This window comes from Salvia hispanica, unplaced genomic scaffold, assembly GCF_023119035.1.
Source record: "Salvia hispanica cultivar TCC Black 2014 unplaced genomic scaffold, UniMelb_Shisp_WGS_1.0 HiC_scaffold_1156, whole genome shotgun sequence".
In the NCBI taxonomy this organism is placed as follows: domain Eukaryota; kingdom Viridiplantae; phylum Streptophyta; class Magnoliopsida; order Lamiales; family Lamiaceae; genus Salvia; species Salvia hispanica.
In genome coordinates this window covers 1-21,000 of record NW_025951423.1, presented here as the reverse complement: position 1 = coordinate 21,000, position 21,000 = coordinate 1, and the positions used below count along the sequence as shown (strand labels likewise).

The following is a 21,000-nucleotide window of genomic DNA, read 5'->3' as shown; positions in this document are numbered from 1 at the left end:
ATATGTTGGTATAAATGGTATATTTTCCACTCCTATATTGAGCTGGCCCGAAACTCTAATGTTTTAGAATTGTATTGGAAATTTATGATATGAGAATTTATGATGATACGGAATATTATTCTTACTTTCATTCTATTCATTTGCTTGATAATAAGATGGAATGTAAGAGAGAATTTCTATCTTCATATTCTATTTATAGTTTCATTTTATTTCACTCTCGTTCCATTCTATCGTATCAAAGACTATGAGAGTACGCTATTAATTAAAAAACCTAAGATACCCTTAATTAAGTTGGCCTCTTATTTTTCACATAACATGGACTTCTATGTCTATAATTTCTGGACTTTCTCTCCCTTTCGTTTTCCTTTTTTTTGTTAAACCCACATCATTTTAATGGGCCAAAGCCCAAATATTTTGAAAATTATCTTACGCGTAAAAATAACGATGATAATTATAACAAAAAATCAAGAATATATTCTTGTAGCACGTGACAATATTGTCTAAGGAGTATATGGGATTTTAGCTTGTTTTTTTTTTAATTTATAGCATTACCATATTTTCTTATTAGACCTTTTACACGTGAAATCTGGATTATTGATATTAATTCATGCTTGATATAATTACAAAATATAAAGATTAACATGAAACTGTGGATAATAGCGGAAATTGATATTCTTCAACACCACGCCAAATTATTGAAAGAAAAATTAGATATTTTTGTTTAAGTCTATTTCAACTTGTAGTTGTTGCGTACGGATTTTCCCCTCACTTGATTTTAATTTCATACATCCTGCATTATTGTGATAAATAATAGAGAGGTAGATAGAATTTAATTCAAAATCTTTTTTTTTTTATAAACTTATATGATGTTCTAGTTCTTTTAACGAACTCAGTGAAACTCCAGTTTCTAAGCAAAGTCACGAAATAATGCATCCTCTCCAATTAAAAGAAAGTGGAGTATTGTAGTATGGAAAGAAATATGTGACAAAGACATGTTTCATCCATTGTGAAAAATTGTTTGGAGTTTCTCAAAATTTCAATTTTAGGAACTCTTTTTTAACATAAACCTATATTTTTAATAACATAGGGAATATCCACAAGAATACAAGGTATTTTCAAAAACGTATTATCATAAAAATAATACGTATTTGATTATTTTCACAATCTCTCTTTCTCTCTCGATTCCACAACGTGTTGATGTCGAAATGTATAACGCCAATTGAAACAAGAAAATGACTATTCAAATTGGGTTGGATTTTGTCAAGGCAAACACATGTGTCAAATGAGGAAGGATGTGTTTGCTTTGTTGGATGGATAAAAACTAAATAAATGGATTGTGCCATTTTAGACTGTGGACCATAATTTTGTCATCAAACGCACCCTTGCAACTATAAGAACCATCAGTTCTTTCTAGACGACTTGTTTGGCATATTTAAAATTGATTGGTCCCAACTCTACTTGGAATGCTTATGCTAATGCATTACCATTTTGGGGTTTATCCAACTTCGTGTAAAATATGCAATAAATAAATTATCCAATTATTTAGTACCTAGTAGGAGTATAATTTATATCTAACTCATATTTTTTCTTTTCTTTCTTCTTATAGCAATAGTTCCTCTTCATGACGCCAACCTTTTTTAGCTTAGTCATTTCAATAATGTTTAAAATCATGAGAAGACCAAAATTTTATTAAAATGCATGAAAATAAATTAGACCAATCTGTCTGCATCTGCCTCTGCAACACCAACCCCTATCAAACTAACAAATGTGTAACTACTAACTCAATTTTAATGCTACCTATAAAATGGGGAGAGGCGTTTAACTATTCATAACAATATTAAATGACCGGATACAAGTTAGGTCAGATTTTTTATTTTGTAAGCATTTATACATGAAATATAAACATTTATCAAGTCAAGTTCGTACATTAAAAACAACATTTTACATGCCAATCAATGTTGATCAATTTAACGTTACAAGCTCACAACTGTATGGTTGTAACTTATATGGCAACAGGTTGATTTTTGAAATCGATTATCAACTATTATTACGAGTTTACATATTTAATAAATTTGATCAAGAATGAGAAAATTATATTGCAACAAGTACAAGTATACATTTATACATAAATAATATTTATATATATAAGAATAATGATCGTGTACATTTTTCCATAATCCTAACTGCAGTCTGCAATTTCCCACTGCAAACCAAGATTATTGCCAATCCATTGGCAAAATGAATAAAGAATCATCTAATTCTAGTGTTATTGCAAACCTTTGTGAAAAATCATCACCAAAAGTTCGCAAAAACTGTTTCTGATCAATTGAATTTGACCAAACCAGAGGCTCCCAATATCAGCAATTTAGCAGGAAACAAGAACACCACAACCAGATGCATATGTTGAGAGGCAACCAACCGACTAAACCGTTTCAACGATTCCCGTCCCGTGTGAACAACGCCGGCAAAATTCAGCTGCCCCTGCCCGACCATGCTTCCCGGCCTAGTAATGATGATTCCAGCATTGATCCCGCCCGGTGCAAGGAGTGGCCACCAGGCTTTCCTGCGACGCTCTCTCCTCGCCTTCCTGATGCGCTTGATCTCGAGCTGGATGACATTCCTAACGGATTTATAGTAAGAGTTCATGTCGTGGTCTCGTTGGATGGAGCCACTGTTTCCGTATGCAGCACGGTCGCTCAGGATCTCGAGTGGGTGAGGCGAGTTCAAGAACACCGTCTGCGCGGCCCGAATCTGCTTCTCTGCCTCGCCAGAATCTGCTTCCGGGCAGGTCAGCAGATATAGGCCGCTGCCTGAGGGGAGGAGGTCGTGGCTGGGCGAGAATTTGTCGTCGGGTTGGAGAATCAAGAAATCCCCCATTGGAGTGTATAACAACTTCTGTTGATGGAAGAATGTCAAACTAAGTTAGTTTATGCATCAAAATGGATCAGTAGGTACAAAATAAAGCATCAAAATGGATCATATTCATACCTGTTTGATGAGGCATGAAAGATTACGGAAGTTCCCATTCACGGCCTTGAGAAATTCAGCAACATGGTTGGGGTAGTTGCACGAAAAAGCTCTTGGAACGATGTCCCGGTGCATTGTGATTGACTTGACATGATGCCGAGGCAGCCCCAGATTGCGCAGCAGGCGATCCCCGCCACACATGATCGATGGCGACCCAAAAGTTATCACTGGAAGTAAAGAAGAACGAGGTGCTTCGCCCCTTATCAGCAACATCAGATTTACGAGCAACGACAGACTTCCCCCGAGTGAGTGCCCCGTGAAACGGAATCTAGCACATTCACCGTGAGATTTGAGGTGGTCGCGGATCTCAGGCAGCATTTGCTCGTAAATCCCTTTTGCAGCCTCATAGATACCTCTGTGCACGAGAACATCCAGGCCCTAAAGAGACGTAATGCATCAGCTTTTTTCAATGTTATGAAACACAAATTGATCAACAGCAATTATAACTAAAGATTCACCACAGAGCATTTTCTCAGACATCATTACATACATTTGAAGGCCAACAACTTTAGTTTATGTATAATTACCTCAAACTGAATAGGCTCAAACAATAGATTAGCTTGCCATGAAGCCATCGACTCCGACCCCTGAAAACAACAGGTTTGCAAAGTTCAAGTTAGCAACATTAACATATAACAAACTAGTCGCAATGTGGATAAACCAAGGACATCATCACCCTACCTGTATGACAAAGAATCTCGTGGCGTTTTGATCATCATCACAAACAAACCACTCACACGGTGAGGATTTAATTGAGTTGAGATCATCTGCAACAGCCTGCTTTACTTCCTCCTTCGCAGCAACAACTGCAGTCACCGAGTCTGTGGTTGCCATCAACGAAGCCACATCCTCATTCATGCGTCCCTCAGCCAGGTCCTCATCATCCACCGCTGATTTGGATGATTTCAAACGGAGAATGCTTCTGGTATGGGAATGCAGATAGGAAGCCGCTGTGGCTGCAATTTGATAGGCATCAGATGGTCTTATTCCATTAGCCTTCGCCTCACCAGCGTCTACACTCTCTGTTCCATGGCATTCAACATCCTCGGCTTCAGCTGCGGTCGTCGGTCCTGTTTGCTCCTCTTCAGCTGAGATCTTCTCTTTCTCGACTCTCAACACTTGCTCCTTCTTCTCCAAGGATGAAGTCACGAGCCTTAGTCCATGGTGTCTCAGCAAATGTCCTGGCTGCAATGCCATTCCACAAAAATCAATCAGCATACATTTAATAGAGAATTCAACTATGAATCAAGAAATCAAACTAAAAAGGCTATCAATCTATGATTCATCATAATTAACAATAAATAAACACAAAGCTCCCAAATTTTCAATTCAACATCGGCCAGGAATTAAAATGAACGTTGAATCACAGAAGCTATCAAATTCTACAACCCTAAATCCTACAAAATCAACATTAGTCCAAAATCCCCAAATCAACATCATCACACAGATCATACAAATAAACCATCATTCCTTCACTGATAGATTATTATACAATAATGAAGCAAAACAAATCATACCTTGATTTGTGATATTGAATAAGCCAAACTCCCCAAATAAGACATCCGCGAATAAAACCTAGCTTCAGCAAGAGGCACCTTCCGCAGCAATTTCGAAAACGATTCCCTATCAAACTCAATCTTCTCTTCATCATCATCGTAGTCGCAAACATCGCATCCTTCCTCCTCTCCACCGCAATCCCCGCCGTCTTCTTCCAATTTCACCCCCAACTCCTCGGCCAGATCGCCGTGTTTACTATCCCCCTCTTTCCACAGAGATCTAACATGCAAAATCTTAAAAACCCAATTCCCATTCCCATTCCGCCCCTCCTCTTCCGTTTCTCTAACTTCATCCCTCTCTTCAACCAAAACGGCGTCGTCGGCCGAGATCGCCGGTTCAAACCGGGTTTTGGCCCCGGGCCACAGAGATCTGAGGGGGTGCCGGAAAGTGAAACCCCAGGGCGAGTTCTTAGGCTGCGCCGGCGAGACCGACGGCATGTCGCTGAGGCGGATCTCGGAGACGGCGGCGATAGGCGGCGGCGCCATGGCGTGGAACCCCGCCTTAAACCACAAAATATCCATTGTTGATTTTCCTTCGTTTTTGATCTTGTAAACAAGTAATCGAAGATTATTTGTGTGTGTATGTATTATATATAGGCGGAGAATGATAACGTCAGGCACAGTCTTTGAATTTCTGATTCCTCTTTGAGAATTGAGAGACTGATTTCTTTATTATTCGGTGTCAGCTCAAAATATATAGAAACAGATGACCAAACTTCTTAAATCCTCTCTCTCTCTCTCTCTCTCTCTCTCTCTCTCTCTCTGCAACTAGAAAAACTACTCTTTTCCTGGAAAAGGCAGAAAATAAAATAAAATAAAATAAATATCTGAAATTGAGTAAATGATACTCCGACGTAGAGGGCCAGTTGCCGGTTGTCGGTAGTTGTAATTCTTTTTTATTTTATTTTTCTTCGTTGTAATTATTTTATATGCATTTTTGGATATTACTAACTTTTTATTAGAAATGATAAAAAGTTGTTTACTTAGAAATGATAACACGAGTTTGGTTGAGTAACTTGTTTTCTTAAAGTAATTTACTTGTCCAATCCTATTTAGAAACACAATTTTTAAATGTTTTAAACTATAGTCTACATTTTAAATTTAAATTATATATTTATGTTTATTAAAAATAATCTTATTTTGTGTTTATGCAAATAATACATGAGATATAAATTATGGAAAAATAAAACAATTGCATAAAATTATAGCATAATATTATTTTCAAATATAGATGATAATTCAAAATTGACAATACACCTCGGGACAGATGGAATATATGTTGGTGACTAAAATGTGATTTTTTTTTCTTTTTACTACATTAATAAACTTAAAATTGAGCATTCTATATCAAAACTTATCTTGATAAAAGTAAAACACAAGATTTCATCTTATCATTAATAAAGCAATTTATTTTATTTTAACAAATATAACATCATATTTCGAGGACAGGTCCATTAGTATGAAGAGAAGAGTAACATATTTTAGTACATATTTTTTAATTTTATTTGATAATACTCCGTATAATTGTAATCAATGGCGATAATAATAAATTTCAATGCGTGATTACTCATAAGCTGCGGATAAACCGCGTGACGTGTCGGTAAAATTTGAGCTACGTTTATCGAGTTAGGTTGCCAGAATTCAGCTCATTTGATCTATGCTACTGTAGAGACACGTGTAGTGCACGTGGCTAAATATAGGAATTATACATTGTGCATAGATGGTATAGTTTTGTTGTTTTTTTTGAAGGAATCGATAGTATAGTTATAAACCATGTATATTCAACTAAAAAACTAGTACTATGAATTTATATTATACGTTAATACATAACGAACATGTGAAAATTTAAAATATACATAGTACCTCCTAAAAATGCAGGACTTACCGGATTCATTATAGAGTAGTTCCTCTGTTTATAGGACTTACCAGATTCATTATAGAGTAGTTCCTCTGTCCAAATTAAATTAAGTTAAAATCTCTAAACATAAAAATTAAAAAATTATGATGAAAAATGACAGAGGCGATCAAGTAGAAAAAATATAAAAAGAGTAAAGTAGTTGATGAAATAAAGTAAGTGATTGAAAATTTTACTTTTTATCAAATAAAAAATGACCCACTTAATTGAAATTGAAATATAAAAAAATATATAACTCGACTTAATTGGAACATAGAGTATTATTAATTTGAATTTTATAAAGCTAAACAATTCATACAAATCAAGTCATGATATCAGATGGGATGAAAAACTATGAGGTCCAGTTGTTTATGATTCATGATTTTTGTATTGGAGCCTAATATTATAAAAAAAATTAAAATTTATTTTTTTTCATAAATTTTGATTTTAACATATAATATTACGAATTTAAATACTCTATCCGTCCCATAATATAAGACTACATTTGGCATTTTGGGATGTCCCTTAAATTTAGATCAATTCTATTTAAGGAATTTTTTTTCTCCGTAATGAGTTAGGTCTTATTATCCACTAACAATACTTCGGTCACTTTTCTTTCTATTTTCTCTCTCACTTATATTACCAATTGTATATTACAATTCATACCGTTTCAAATGTTGTCTATTTTTTAGGGATGAGTGAATAGTTGTTAAATTTTTCCCAGCGTCGACAAAAATACGATTACATTAAAATGAGATGGATAATTATATCCGACTTCCAGGGACTTTATTATCACATTACTATCATTTTTCAATGATAACTACATCTTATGTGATGTAATAACAAATAAAATGTAGCCGGATTTGATTTCCTTTGGCAAAATTTTCGACAACTATTTAGGTGTTAATATATATATATATATATATATATATATATATATATTTTCGTTTTTCACTGTCAAATTAACATTTATATATTTTGTCTAACATATCAACAATGCAAAATGTAACTAGACTGTCGTGTCATTTTAGTAAGTTGGGAAAACTGACAAATTATTCATCATACAAAAGTACACCATTCATATACATCAACGAATGGGAAAATCCACACGCAATTAATTGAAAACTACTAATTTGAAATCGGACATACTATAATTTTTGAGCATCTACTTTTCAAATCAACCAACGGATAATTTTCATAATAATGCCGATGGTTTCATGAGATGGATAATAACAATGATTTGGTACAGGTGCTGAAGACTATACATTATCCTTTATTAAATAGGAGTAGTAAATTCTCTATATATATTTATTTAAATAAGAGAAAATCAATCACAATTTATTAGATTAAATAGGACTCAAATTTTGAGAGCTCATTTAAAAAGACGGTGTAAGTGTGTAACAAACGTTTGCTATATAATTAGTACTTATATGCAATTATATATTATTAATTAGAACTTTAGAATCTAGGATCCACTATTAGTATTTTTTTCGTGATTTATAATCTATTAAAAATTAAAAGAGTATGGTTCGAGCTAAATGTCATGGTGGTATATATTATAATTAAAAAACACATCATTAATTGCCACATCCTATTTGATCTTATAGATTTGTAGATGGAATATAACTGAGGCCCCCATCTAATTAAGGGTTTAGCATACACTATTATACAGTATTAAATTTTCAGGGTTGGAGTTCATCCACAAGTTTATTAAAAATAGGGTAGTAGATTTTTCGTCAAGGGGTTGGTATTAAATAAATAGTGCGTCGATTTGCAGACATTTAGTTATTTTAAGTACATATATTAATTTTAATAAAGGTAATATACTAATTTGATAATTAAAAATAAGTTGTGATACATACATGAAGACCCGGATTCAACACAATACAAAATGATTCATGCGTGTTGCGAATAAGATATGACTTGACAACGGCACGCAGTGAAGACAATAAACAAAATGGAGGCAATATGTGAAAATCTTGAGATTGATAACCTAATTTTTAACTCTAATCAAGTAGTAATAAAAACAATGGATAAGGTATTGAATAAAAAAAAATAATGTTAATTATTAACGTGTAAAGCCCATGAATCCGATTTAAATACTTTCTAGTTGGGCTTTTATCCAATAGTAGTATATATATGGAGAATAATAATTAAAACAGAAAAACAGAGGAATACTTCACCACACTGCCGCAGCACCGGTCGGGGTAATTTCTTAATTCTTCTCTACCCCTTTCGCTGAGTTATTGTGGTCTGTGGAAATTTGTTGTTGAAGAATGAAGATGGAGTTAGGATTTGAGATGAAAGAAATTATTTGTGGTGAATTAGAATAAAGATGGAGTTGGGATTTGGGAATTGAGATGATTGGTAATGGTGTTCATTTAAATAGAAAGGAAATGGTGTCGTGTGGTTACTGAATGGAAATCACAACTTCAATTGTTAGGTCTGGAGCATTACAAATTGGTCAAATAGTATTTTGTCCGAGGTTTTAGAGGCCCATCAAATTCGAATCACGAATAATTTATCTAAGAGTAGTGAACGAGGGTTTCAAGATTTCATGTCGTCGGAACTCGATTCCGGTTTGATAGGCATGGTTTGGTGATGAAAAATTATTGAATATGCCACTATATGATCATTGCTTGCTAATTTAGGGCAATGCCTAAGAATAATTAGATACTCCATAATTAGGCTGAGGCATGTATAGTGTGATGTAACCTATTGAGGACTTGTGAGGGATAGTTTTGCTTTGAAATAAATGGAACCAAGAAATTGGGAAATGCTGTGTGTGATTTTTATCTGTTTCTAGTCGCATTTCATATTCTCGCGTCATTCATAAACGTGGCATATATTGGACGATATAATTGTCATTTTTCTTGATACTAACAATTCTGAAGAATGATCACTGTTGGAAATATAATAATTTAACTATCATAAGTTACTCGCAAAATCAATATTATATTTTCCATTGCTCGCGTTGCTGCATTGCTAAATGTGTTGATTTAATTGACATCATTTTTGCCTATGTAGTGTTAATTTTATCATTCTCGCCGACGATGATGAAAATGTGAAGAAACCAATTAGTGTTTTGTGGCTTCTTCTCAATATCTTGAATAATTTGCACACAATGGTGCAGCTATGGTTTCCAGATTCCTAAAACCTTTATATGTTTTCCGACTTGTTATTTTCTCGTACTTCTTGTAATTTGAATTTGTGGATTCTAAGTAATTACAAGTGCTTTTGAAAAATGAAACTGAAGGGAGGAGCCGACAGATATAGAGGATGAGTAACATGGCAGCAGGTCCCTCAAAAGTGAGGCCGGGTTCATCGCAACCTTCAGAATCCTCCAAGCGGAAACGCGGAATGTTTCAGAAGGATTGTTAGTATTTCTCTTCTGGAAATCTTTTGTTTGTGCCTTTAAGTTTTACTATGTGTTTGAGAGACTTACACACTTTTTGTTTATCTGGAGAGAGCAGTGCAGCATATGATGTATGGGTTCGGAGATGATGCTAATGTATGTCATATTCCCTTGATCCTTATTTCATTTGCAATGTACAATATAATATTATTCCAGAGCAGAACCCTTGCACATTAATGTTGGAGTATGATTATAAAAATTGTACTACTATTGATTTTATTGTATGTTCGCTCAATTCACGTGCCCTAACGAAGTCACGATTATATAATCCTCATTTCCGGGGAGTTCAATTAATAAGTTGAATAAGCAAGGATGGGACAAACAAACTGGATCGTATTTGTCATACATAAGGATCAAATCATTTGAATTTAGTATGCAAGATGCATTTGGTAGCAATTTGATCTAAATTTGTAATGTCTTTTGTGTTGCTATTGTTGTAATACAGCCCCTTCCAGAGACTGTTGCACTTGTTGAGGATATTGTTGTGGAGTACGTCACGGAGATGGCAAGTCTTGTTAAATTATATGTTCAACACCCTCTCTTGATAATGTTTCAAAGAATTTCTCTTTTCGCTCTCTGGTCGTTCTTCTTTATGAAACGGATTGATTTCTCTATCAGGTGCATAAAGCTCAGGATATTGCATCCAAACGAGGAAAACTCTTGACAGAAGATTTCCTCTTTCTAATCCGAAAGGTAAGTTGCTATGTGGGAGATTTGATTTTTCTCTACCTACTAAGCGATACCCATAAGTATTTGACTTCCACCATGAATGAGTTGATGTTTGAGCTCTCTTATCTTCCATTTTTCAAATCTAGAACGTAAGCATAAATGATTAGCTCATTGTCATGTCAGTTTATCATACACAACTGTGCTTGTATAGGATTTGCCAAAACTCAACCGGTGCACGGAGTTGTTGTCGATGAACGAAGAACTGAAGCAAGCAAGGAAAGCTTTTGAGGTTGACGAAGAGAAACTGGCTTCGACTGACTGATTCTGATATGCGTTATAAACAGAGTGTGTTTTCAACAATTTTATGATATGAATTTTGTTGTTAGTGCAATGATGCTTTGGAAGTCATTGAAGGAGAAATGCTTAAAAATATGTACTGCAATTAACTTCAGTTGAATTGGGTTGGCACTAGGCAAAAATCAAAAATCACAGAATTGGAAAAATTATTCTACCCGATTATCACTAGCAAAGAGATGACCGTGAGAGTCGACTTTTGAGAAGCCATGTTTGCAGAGAGATTATATATATAGATGCATTAAATACAAATACCCACTATTTTATTGATTATTTTAGTTCGAAATAAAACGTGTTGGACTTTTCGAGGGGGACTTAATGGCTGTGAATCATTGGCGGACACAGGTACAAAGAGGGAGGGGCTTAAGCCCTTCCCAAAAGTTTCTTTTTTATTGAATTTCTACTTTAATTTTTGTTCGAAATTTTCAGAAATTAACTTCAGCCCCTACCAAATTATTGTCTTTGGAGACTAAATCTTCGAAAGTTGAGTGACAGGAGGGGCTGATATATAGAATTGCTGAGAAAATAGCAAAGTAACAACACGTTTCTTTTTCTAATTCTAAAGTGTTACTCACGATTTTAATTAAAGACTTGTAAAGATTAATGTTTTCTAGGGAAGGCAACCAATTAATTAGTGAGTTCAATTTTTTTTCTTAATTTTCTTTTAAATTCAGCTATGCAAAATTTAAATTTATTGTTTCGTTGGGGTTGGAGATTATTCAAGAAAACCTATTATTGAAAGAGTAAAAAATTAATCCCAAATTAAAATAAGCACAACTATAAAATGTTAATTGTTATAATGGTTAGTTAAGTGTTGTTATTTATGAATTTGCATTGTTGTATTATGATTTTTTAATAAGGGATGTCAAATGATAACTAATTCTTAATCCAAAATTCAGAACTTCAATGTCATGCATTAAAATTATCAATACTAATGTTTAATGTAAATTTTAATATCAACACAAAACATAAATATATTAATAATAATGTTGATATTCTTATATCCTTGTGTTAATATTTTTTACATACAAAATTGAAGTTCTGAAATGAAATTAGTTAGCATTTTAACGCGACCCTTTTTAATAATATATTATCTTCACTCTTTTTAATTTGTTTATATATTTTTTGGGACGTCACAAAGGTAGGTGAATAATTTTTTTTTGGCAATATTAACACTATCCTTTATTTTTTTTTCTACTTTGTTCTTAATTCTCCTACCATAAATCAATGTCACAGTTAAAAAAAGACAGAAAATATTATTTTTCACACCACACAGTATAAAGTATTAGATAGAAAAATATGGAGTATAGTGAAGCTCCTAGCCCCTACTACCGTTTATTTCTGCGTCCGCCACTGCATAGATGACCTCTCTTTCGTGAGAGATTTCATCACTACCCATATTTTTTTCCCATTAGTATCGTATTCGACTATTTAGGGTTTTCCCCTTTGGTTAGGTTAAGACGGCGGACCAAAATAATTAATATATATAAATAATCAGGAATAGCATTGAACCTTTTAATTAATATTTATCTGTTCAGCTTTTAATAATAATGAAATTGTTAGATAGAAGTTCATTGAGCATTATAATCCTCATGAATTTAAAATTAAAGAGACAAAGTATTGTGGTCCAAAACTTTATCTGAAGATTAATTAGAATGTGTAAGAGTTGGTATGTGACTTAAATAATAGTACTCCATAATGCATCATACTTTCAACAAAGTCTGCGTCCTCCCAATATAAAACAAAAAAGCTTGAAGCAAAATACTGCGTGGGAAATTTGTAGCTCGAAATTTATTTTTAAAAAGTCCGATTCACCTAGAGAGGTGGCATGATTAACCGAAATTTTTGGTATTAAGTTATTTTAAAATAGACTAAACTCCATTTTTGTTCTTGATATACTGTGATTTTTTTATTTTGGTCAAGAATATTATCTTTTGAATTATTTGGTCCTTCACAAATAAAAATGGGTCACATTTGGTCCGAGTTTAACTGAACTGTTAAAATTTAACGGTCAACGAGTTTTAATTCGATGTTGACCGGATTAAGTTAATAATTATGTTTAATTAATGTCTAATATCTAATTAGAATTTAAATTATTTTTTTTAAAAAAGGAAAAAATTCATCCAAATCTGCAAATCCATAACTCAATTCCTCTCCAAATCCACCAATTCTTCACCAAATCCACCAATTCCTCCAGTTACTCTTGTGTTGTAAGAAATCTCAATCACTTTCCACAAATGGGATACACTAATCAAACCAAAATCAAAATCACGACGACCTCACATCTCTCCCCTCACCGCCAGAGAAAAATCACGATTCAGCAAGCACGACTTCTTCCCGGAGCCTTCCTTCCAGAGCTTCTCCGCCCTCTCCGCCACCCCACCGCTGCCTCCGCGACCGCCTCCTCGGCTGCGCCTCCGAATCCGACGAGCTCATCGAGGCGAAGAAGCAATCCGAGCACGAGATGAAGAAGTGCCTCGCCTGGTAGGACCTGATCTGGCTCCGTCTTCGGCTCCGGCATCTTTAGCATTACCGAGTTGGAGACGCGCGACACAGCCTGCCCCGCGATCGTCGTCTCCTACGCAGTCTCCGGCCTCTCCGCTCTCCTCTTCATCTTCTGCTAGACCGAATTCGCCGTCGAGATCCCCGTCGGTGGTGGATCCTCCTCCTTCCTCCGCCTCGAATTAGGGGATTTCATCGCGTTCATGCCGCCGGTAACATTTTGCTCGAAGGACTCATCGGCGCCGCCGGATTAGGGCGAACCTGGTCCTCCTATCTCGCTAGCATCTTCAGTAGTAATCTCGATTTCCTCTGATTTAGTGTTAATTCCTTCTTTAAGGCTTCAATGTGCTAGATCTCCTTGCTGTATTAATAATTTTGTTAATTGTGAACGGAATCGCCATGCTGGAACGAAGCATTCATCAAATTTTTCCTTAGCGAAGAAATCCACGCCGATTTGAGAGCAATTTCCTGCTGCATTTTTCTCATTTTTTTAAAAAAATTTAAAATTCTAATATTAACTCTTAATCCAGTCAAAATGTAATTAAAATACAGTTCCGTCAAATTTTAACAGTTCCGTCAAATTCGGACCAAATGTGACCCGTTTTTATTTGTGAGGGACTGAAAATTCAAAAGTTAATGTTCCGGACCAAAATTAAAAAATCAATATGTTTAGAACCAAAAAGAGACTTTAGTCTTTAAAATACGGTAATAAGATTTGTATATATGACGGCAGTGTGTGCAAATTCATTACTACTTCATATGGTGTAATTTATCAGTAATTTTGTGTATTAAGGTTGAAATGATAAAATAAAATTATTCAATATGAAAAAAACATGATCTATTTTTGTTACAAGAATAATTATCAAGAATGTTTGTGCAAATAGTAAATTTTTTCATAAACACCCTGGCCCAACAGACTAGTTAGAGAGTTATTTATTGAGTGCGAAATATTTTTAGTCCGAAATAAATAATGGTAATAACTTAAATGTGGGTTGGTCAAATTGATATCGATATTTTGGTTCTACAATATAGAAATATGATAATCTTAGTTAGCTTTACTTAATAGTAATTATTTTTTCATTTTCTTTGGTTTACTATTTCTGTTTTTATATAGATTTCTCCCCTTGCGGCATTCTCTGCTTTTCACGTACTCCTTCCGTCCCAAGGAGGATGCCCTTCCTTAAGTGACACGAGAATTTATGCTAACTTTATTTTGTGTATGAAATGGTTAAAGTAAAATAAGAGAGAGGGAATAAAGTAGAGGAAAATATGTTTCTATTTTTAGTATGGTGTCATTTTAATTGGGACAAATAAAAAAAAGTAAAGTGGGTTATCTTTGAATTTTGACTCCTCCACTAAATTAGTCTCTATTTATATATGATAAAAGTGAGAGGCACATCCTATTTTGAATCATTTTTTCCTCTATCTTTAAGGCTCTGTTTCACTCTATAAATTTTAAATTACAATATGTGTCAACCAATATCATTCCTATTAGTTTGATACTCCATGAAAATACTAGTAGTACATTGTTGTCACTCTTCTATACCTATTGCTCGTCAAGGCAATCAAATCCCCTGTCAAATGCCACCTACAACGCAACAAATCCAACCCCACCATCATTTACACTGCCACCAAAGTTGATTTTCTTTTTAATCAAACAGTTTAACATAACACAAGAGGGAACTCGCAATTCCCAGCAAACGGCCGATTGAAAAAAATATCATAATCATTTAATTCTCTTTTATTACTTGTACTAGTTTTAAATTTTTTTTCTTCCATGCTCCTTTTTTGTTCATGTACTCGAACCAAACGTCACCTTAATTTGAACTAATTGAAGTAATATATAATTGCACAAGATTCCGCTTTCAATTCCAGTATTGAATAACCGCGCGTTAGAAATATTTACTTTATAGGTTTGCTCACATCTTAAGCCCAACGGAAGTTAATGGTATTCAATAACATCATGTCATCATCTATAGATTGACAACTATGAAATTAATTCTCATCTGTCTTTTATGCATCGCAAACATTTAATTTGGCTTACATCATGATAAACAATGTATTTTTAGATGATTAATCCCTGTACTTATTTGTAGGCACTTCAATGGTGGAACAACTTACCCAAGAATTTAAAACTGCTTGGTGATCGATCCCTTGACCATTTGAATAATAGGATAGACGAGTCTCATACCACTGAACCACACCACTTGGGTGTGTACGTGACCTCTTTAATTTGAAGTCCTACGTTTTAATAATCTGTATGGAAATTAATCAAAATCATGTTAGAAAGAATTATAACAATATATTAATATATTATGTGCAATTGGTCCATCTCAACTAGTACTACCTTTTAATTTGTACACTATAAATTATTTGTCGTTTTTCTATTTACATATATTTTTTCTTAGTTGAAAGTTGGTAGATGATATGGGAATAATGGGATTGCAACAAATTAACACTTATACTCACAGTTTATTAGTTCAAAAAATCAGTGGCATGGTCCAAAAACTATTCGAAATTAAAAGGTTCAAACTGACTACATCAAAATTTAGTAAAGTTTTTCCCGAAAAAACTCCATAAATTGAGGTGAACAATAAATTTGATGTAGTTATAATAGAATCAACTACACATTATTTGTTATTTAGAGGAGCTTTGCTAATATGCCGGAAAACTGAGTCATGACCATAACTTATTGAGGCTTTTATTTCAAGCATGATTTATAGAACGTAACGATCAGTTATCATACCATTAAATCAAAACACGACTGCAGAGGGTGATTAATTTGGTCTTCCTCTTAAACTTATTTGCAACACTCAAAATCTATTCGGCAACTGCAGTCCAAAAACAATGTAACAATTTGTACAAAACCCTAACAAACAAAACCATCACCCTACAATCAAATCACAACGCATTGTTAGAGCTGATCATAACATACAAAATCAACCGGCACCATTAATAGAAGAATCACACCAAAATCCAATTTCACATAGCATAAATATGCCTTATTTGTATATCCACACACACACCACAAAAATCGAAGAAAAAAATGTTAAGTAAATTTGCTCTTCTCTTCATTTTTCTTCCTCTCCACTCTCTGTTCTTCAATCTCCCGACGATCGGAGCAGCACAGCCGGAGAAGCTCTTCCGAGAATACATCGGAGCTGAGGACACCAAAGTGAGATTCACAGATGTGCCGATCAACCCCAGCATCGACTTCCACTTCCTCCTCTCCTTCGCCATCGACTACACGGATGGAGCCCACCCGACTCCCACGAACGGTGATTTCCGAGTCTACTGGGACACGAAGAACCTCAGCCCGTCTCAGGTGTCTGCGATCAAAGCTAAGCATGCAAATGTTCGAGTAGGCATGAGCCTTGGAGGTGACACCATTGGCCACAACAAACCAGTCTACTTTCATCCTAACTCAGTCAAGAGCTGGGTTGCAAATGCAATTCATTCCATAACTGAGATAGTCACAACTTACAGTTTAGATGGAATCGATATAGATTACGAACACTTCGGTTCAGATCCTGATACATTTGCCGAGTGTATCGGGCAACTTATCTTCTACCTGAAACAGAACAAGATCGTCTCCTTCACCTCCATAGCACCGTATGAAGATGATTCTGTCCAGCCGTACTATCTAGCTCTGTGGAAAAAGTACGGCCATCTCATCGACTACGTGAATTTCCAGTTCTACGCCTATCCAAGGAGCACCACTGTTTCTCAGTTTCTAAAGTATTTCGACGAACAAAGCTCTAACTACAAAGGAGGCAAAGTTCTGGTGAGTTTTGGGACTGACGGGAGTGGCGGGCTATCCCCTCAAAATGGGTTCTTCGATGCCTGCAGCGAACTGAGCAAGCAGGGGAAGCTTCATGGGATCTTCATTTGGTCTGCAGATGACTCCAAGAAGGCTAATTTCAAGTATGAGAGACAGTCACAAGACTTCTTAGCCTCTCAAAAGTGAGGCTATTATTTCACAGCTCGCTTTTAACTGCATACATACACCAAAAATAAAAACTAAAAAACTTGTACTCTTTCTGAGGGGTTGTATTATACCACTGTAATCGTGCCTTTTTTATTCTTTTTTTTTTTAAACTTAGTCTTGTGCCTCTATGTAAGCCCCAAACTCACCCAAAGTGGAAAGAGGTGAAAAGTCACTTATATGAGATATACTAGTAACCTATCAGTTACTTCATAAATTTTCTTTATATTCTGTAACATATGAGATATAGCAGTAGATATGACTCACTGACTGATCTCAGCCAATCTCTCTTTGCTATCTGCCCTGAAATGTGGCGTGAGAGACGATAGGTAGTTCACTTATGCGAGTAGAAAATGAGCCGACATTATTAAAGAAAATTAATCAAGCCTACTGGAAAGAAACTCTATTTTACAGAATTTCCGCAGTCGAATGACAAAAGGGGTAAGGTTACCAGGGTCTTCTTAACATGCCAGCAAAGACTAATTTCATAGTAACAAATATATGAAATTGTGCAAGCTTCAAAAGATTCCATCAATTTTGCTGATAGAATGTGTGATTAGTAGCTATGTAAACGAGTTACAGAGACATGGATGGAGGAAAATTAAGTAGTGAACTATTAATCTGATGAATTAGTTCAACATGGAAATTGAATATGTTTTCACACGGTTTACTTGGAACTACATGGTGGAAGTAGAAAGCAATTTTAACTGCACAACTACTTTTTCATTGATCTAGAATATGATGTCATTCTTATCAGAAATTAGAAGAACAAGATATAAACATATTGGATATGGGAAGGAATGAATTTTTATTTACATCATTACATGTGGCATGGAATTCAAGCAAACATACCCATCAGTCTGGAATATCACAGACAGCTAGCTGCAATTGCGACTCAATTGCATATTGTTTCACAAAAGCCCTTCTCCACCAGATTTCAAACGCTCTCTGAATATTGGGACAATCGTCGCCCTTGTTAAGAAACCTGTCAAACCACTTAACCAAAACCGATTGTTGTTGAGGCAGTGGTAGAGTAAGAATTGTTTGACTAAGCCCCTCCTCAATCAATTTCCTATCAACAGGTTTCCCCCCTATTCTCATCCAACCAAAATCGTCGTAAAGAGCTTCCAACCAAGTCGACAGCAAGGCAAACCTAGTCTCCTTAGGCACTAGAATCTGCCCTCTCCCAATAGAAATGCAGAGTTGGGCAGTGATCTTGCTTATTTCGTGGCGATACATAGTAGGTATCTTGGAGTGAAGAAGTGCTAGTTCCTTCTGGTCAGCCCATAAGTCCACAAACTCTTCCCCCAAGTTTCTCTCTATAAGGATGCCAAGAATCCACTGCATATTCTCAGCTTCTCGAGAAATCTCAGCCATTATAGCTCCTCGGTCTTGCCTGCTTTCATCCAAGCCAGTGGTTCCAGATAAGCACAGAACAAGAGAGCCTAGGCACCTGTGGCAAAGCTGATACAATACATCTCTTGAGATATCAAGGCCATCCTTATCATCTTCTTTTAGCAGTCGAGATATAAACCCTTTCATTTCTCTACGGGCCTTTTCATCTTTGGCCTGCAAGACACCTAATGACAATTTCAAGAAGACACTCTCCAGCCTTGAAGATGTTGAAGGGTCGGCTACCACTCTCTGTAGCACAGTTTCTGCTCTTGAACAATCAATCTGGAGTTGATTTAGATGCGAAACAACACTCTCCTCTTCTCCCTCAGACCATGGCACTGCTTCCAGATACTCCAAACATGCCCTAATCCCATCCTCAAACATAATTGCACAACATATCTGCAAATGCCAAGCAACTCTGGCATAAGAACATACTATCTCATTTCACTAATTTTTCACTTATTAAAGGCAGAACATACCACATTGCTACAACTTCTTGCTAATTTTCACATTATTAAATAAACAATCTCGAGATTGTATCTTACTTCCCAGTTTGAACTCAAATTATGCGTTTATGAGTCCAGATTGAGTAGAGAAAGCATCATTAATCACTCTAGATAAACATTAACAAAGAAAGAAAGGAAAATTGAAGTGGTTATTAGGAGAGAGGGAGAGGGAAACCTTCAAAAGGGCCAAGATCTTGGAGACCTCCATGCCGAGGAGCTTGGTCTTCAATTCGGCAGAGTACATGAGGACGACAGCCTCCACATAGACGGCCACGTCATCGCACTCGAGAATCTCGACAGAGTGGGTCCCGCTCCGGCGAAGTTTGTCGGAAAAGAAGCGGCTTTTGGCGGCCAAGACGCGTAGGTGGACATCGAGGGTGACCCGGAAGGGCGGCGCATCGGGCTCCGCGCGGCCCGCTACTGTGAGGGTGACGTCGGCAGGGCCCCATTGGTTGGAGATATTGAAGGGGGCCTGGGAGAGGGCGGCGGAGACCCTTTCTTGGAGCTTCTTGCGGGCTTCGAGGGCGGGATTTGGGTCGGCCGACATGATCTCGAAGAGGGTAGGGCTGTGGTGGTGGTGGTGGTGAGGGGTAGGAGAGAGAGGAGTGAGGCGAGAGGGGGAGAGGAAGGGGTCGGAGATGAAGCCCTGCTTGATCATTGTGGACACTAATTGTTGTTGCTGGTGGAGTCTTGAAGACATGGGTTTGTGGTGGGTGGTGGCGTTATTGCTCTTGCTATCAGACGCCATCGAATTCAGGAGACTGAAAGCACGCAAAAGGAGTAGTGGGCAATGTGCATTTAATGACTCCTTTGGATAAGAGACACAGGGAAGAAGTAGCTTTTTTACTCAAGTAGGAAGAATGGGGTAATTTTAGCCATTTGTTCTGAGAAAATATTGCCGTCATGCGACTATAATTACAACACTTATATAGCATCCCTTATAAAAAATTTGATGCATAGTACTTTCCGTTTCAGATGATCCTTTTTTTACCTATGTTTTATAAGACGAAGAATAATATAGAAAAGAGTGAATTACATAAACGATACCTGATCTTTTAAATGATACCTGATTTTTATTTTATAGAGTGAACTACAAAAATGGTCCCTGGACTATGGGTTTATCTCGCCCATAGTCCCTGGACTTTAAAAATATCGTCAGATAGTCGCGGGACTAAGGGTTTATCTCGAAATTGGTCCTTTTGGATTTTTTTTAAGGTCTAAAATACCCTTTGATATTATTTTGGAGGGTTTGGGCAATTTGGTCTTTTTACACTTTTAACATTTTTAAATCTGATATTATTTTAGTTATGTACTAAACTTTGATATTATTTCAAAATTATCATTCTTCTTCCATTTTGTTATCCTTCACTGAATTTGTTTTTTTTTTTTCAATATTAGACTTAATTTTATAAAATTAAAATATTCATCCCAAAATACCCTCTAAACAAATTCATTTTTCCATTTGTGTCATAAAGGGTATTTTGGGCATTGACAAAATTAGTAGTACCAAAAATGATATTATGATACATTCTCTCATTCTCCTCACTATTTATAGTACTATTATGATTAATCAATATTAATATTATTATTTTGATTTTATAAATTAATAATTAATTTTTTTTTATATATTTAATCATAATTATAGTTATAATTATATTTAATTATTATAATAATAATATTATTATAATAGTAAAAAC

General features: G+C 35.5%; 4 protein-coding genes across 10 annotated transcripts; 2 read left to right on the top strand and 2 right to left on the bottom strand.

Moving 5' to 3' along the window:
* Positions 1-2,071: 2,071 nt before the first annotated feature.
* Positions 2,072-5,340, bottom strand: LOC125197998 (phospholipase A1 PLIP2, chloroplastic-like). Its single transcript, XM_048096474.1, has 5 exons — positions 4,545-5,340; positions 3,709-4,212; positions 3,555-3,614; positions 2,989-3,405; positions 2,072-2,895 (listed from the first exon to the last, which is right to left on the bottom strand). The coding sequence occupies exons 1-5, from the start codon at positions 5,103-5,105 to the stop codon at positions 2,323-2,325; spliced, it is 2,115 nt and encodes a 704-aa protein (XP_047952431.1). The 5' UTR covers positions 5,106-5,340; the 3' UTR covers positions 2,072-2,322.
* Positions 5,341-8,614: 3,274 nt separating this feature from the next.
* LOC125197995 (transcription initiation factor TFIID subunit 13-like) lies at positions 8,615-10,952 on the top strand. The gene is made up of 6 exons (XM_048096468.1): positions 8,615-8,684; positions 9,734-9,853; positions 9,951-9,988; positions 10,338-10,397; positions 10,511-10,585; positions 10,773-10,952. The coding sequence occupies exons 2-6, from the start codon at positions 9,757-9,759 to the stop codon at positions 10,881-10,883; spliced, it is 381 nt and encodes a 126-aa protein (XP_047952425.1). The 5' UTR covers positions 8,615-8,684; positions 9,734-9,756; the 3' UTR covers positions 10,884-10,952.
* A 5,429-nt stretch (positions 10,953-16,381) lies between these two features.
* Positions 16,382-20,135, bottom strand: LOC125197997 (BTB/POZ domain-containing protein At5g60050-like). 7 transcript variants are annotated; one of them, XR_007172332.1, is made up of 4 exons: positions 19,479-20,135; positions 18,255-19,196; positions 16,902-17,411; positions 16,382-16,758 (listed from the first exon to the last, which is right to left on the bottom strand). XR_007172332.1 is itself a non-coding variant. In XM_048096471.1 (4 exons), the coding sequence occupies exons 1-2, from the start codon at positions 20,049-20,051 to the stop codon at positions 18,258-18,260; spliced, it is 1,512 nt and encodes a 503-aa protein (XP_047952428.1). In that variant the 5' UTR covers positions 20,052-20,135; the 3' UTR covers positions 16,382-17,411; positions 17,670-17,700; positions 18,255-18,257. The 7 variants fall into 7 exon arrangements, 4 of the variants coding, with proteins under 4 accessions (XP_047952428.1, XP_047952427.1, XP_047952430.1 ...); XR_007172331.1 differs by having other exon boundaries at positions 16,382-16,881; positions 16,989-17,411; XR_007172330.1 differs by having other exon boundaries at positions 16,382-17,119; positions 17,220-17,411.
* On the top strand, positions 16,464-17,384 carry LOC125197996 (chitinase 2-like). The gene has a single exon (XM_048096469.1). The coding sequence runs from the start codon at positions 16,464-16,466 to the stop codon at positions 17,382-17,384; it is 921 nt and encodes a 306-aa protein (XP_047952426.1).
* Positions 20,136-21,000: the final 865 nt, after the last annotated feature.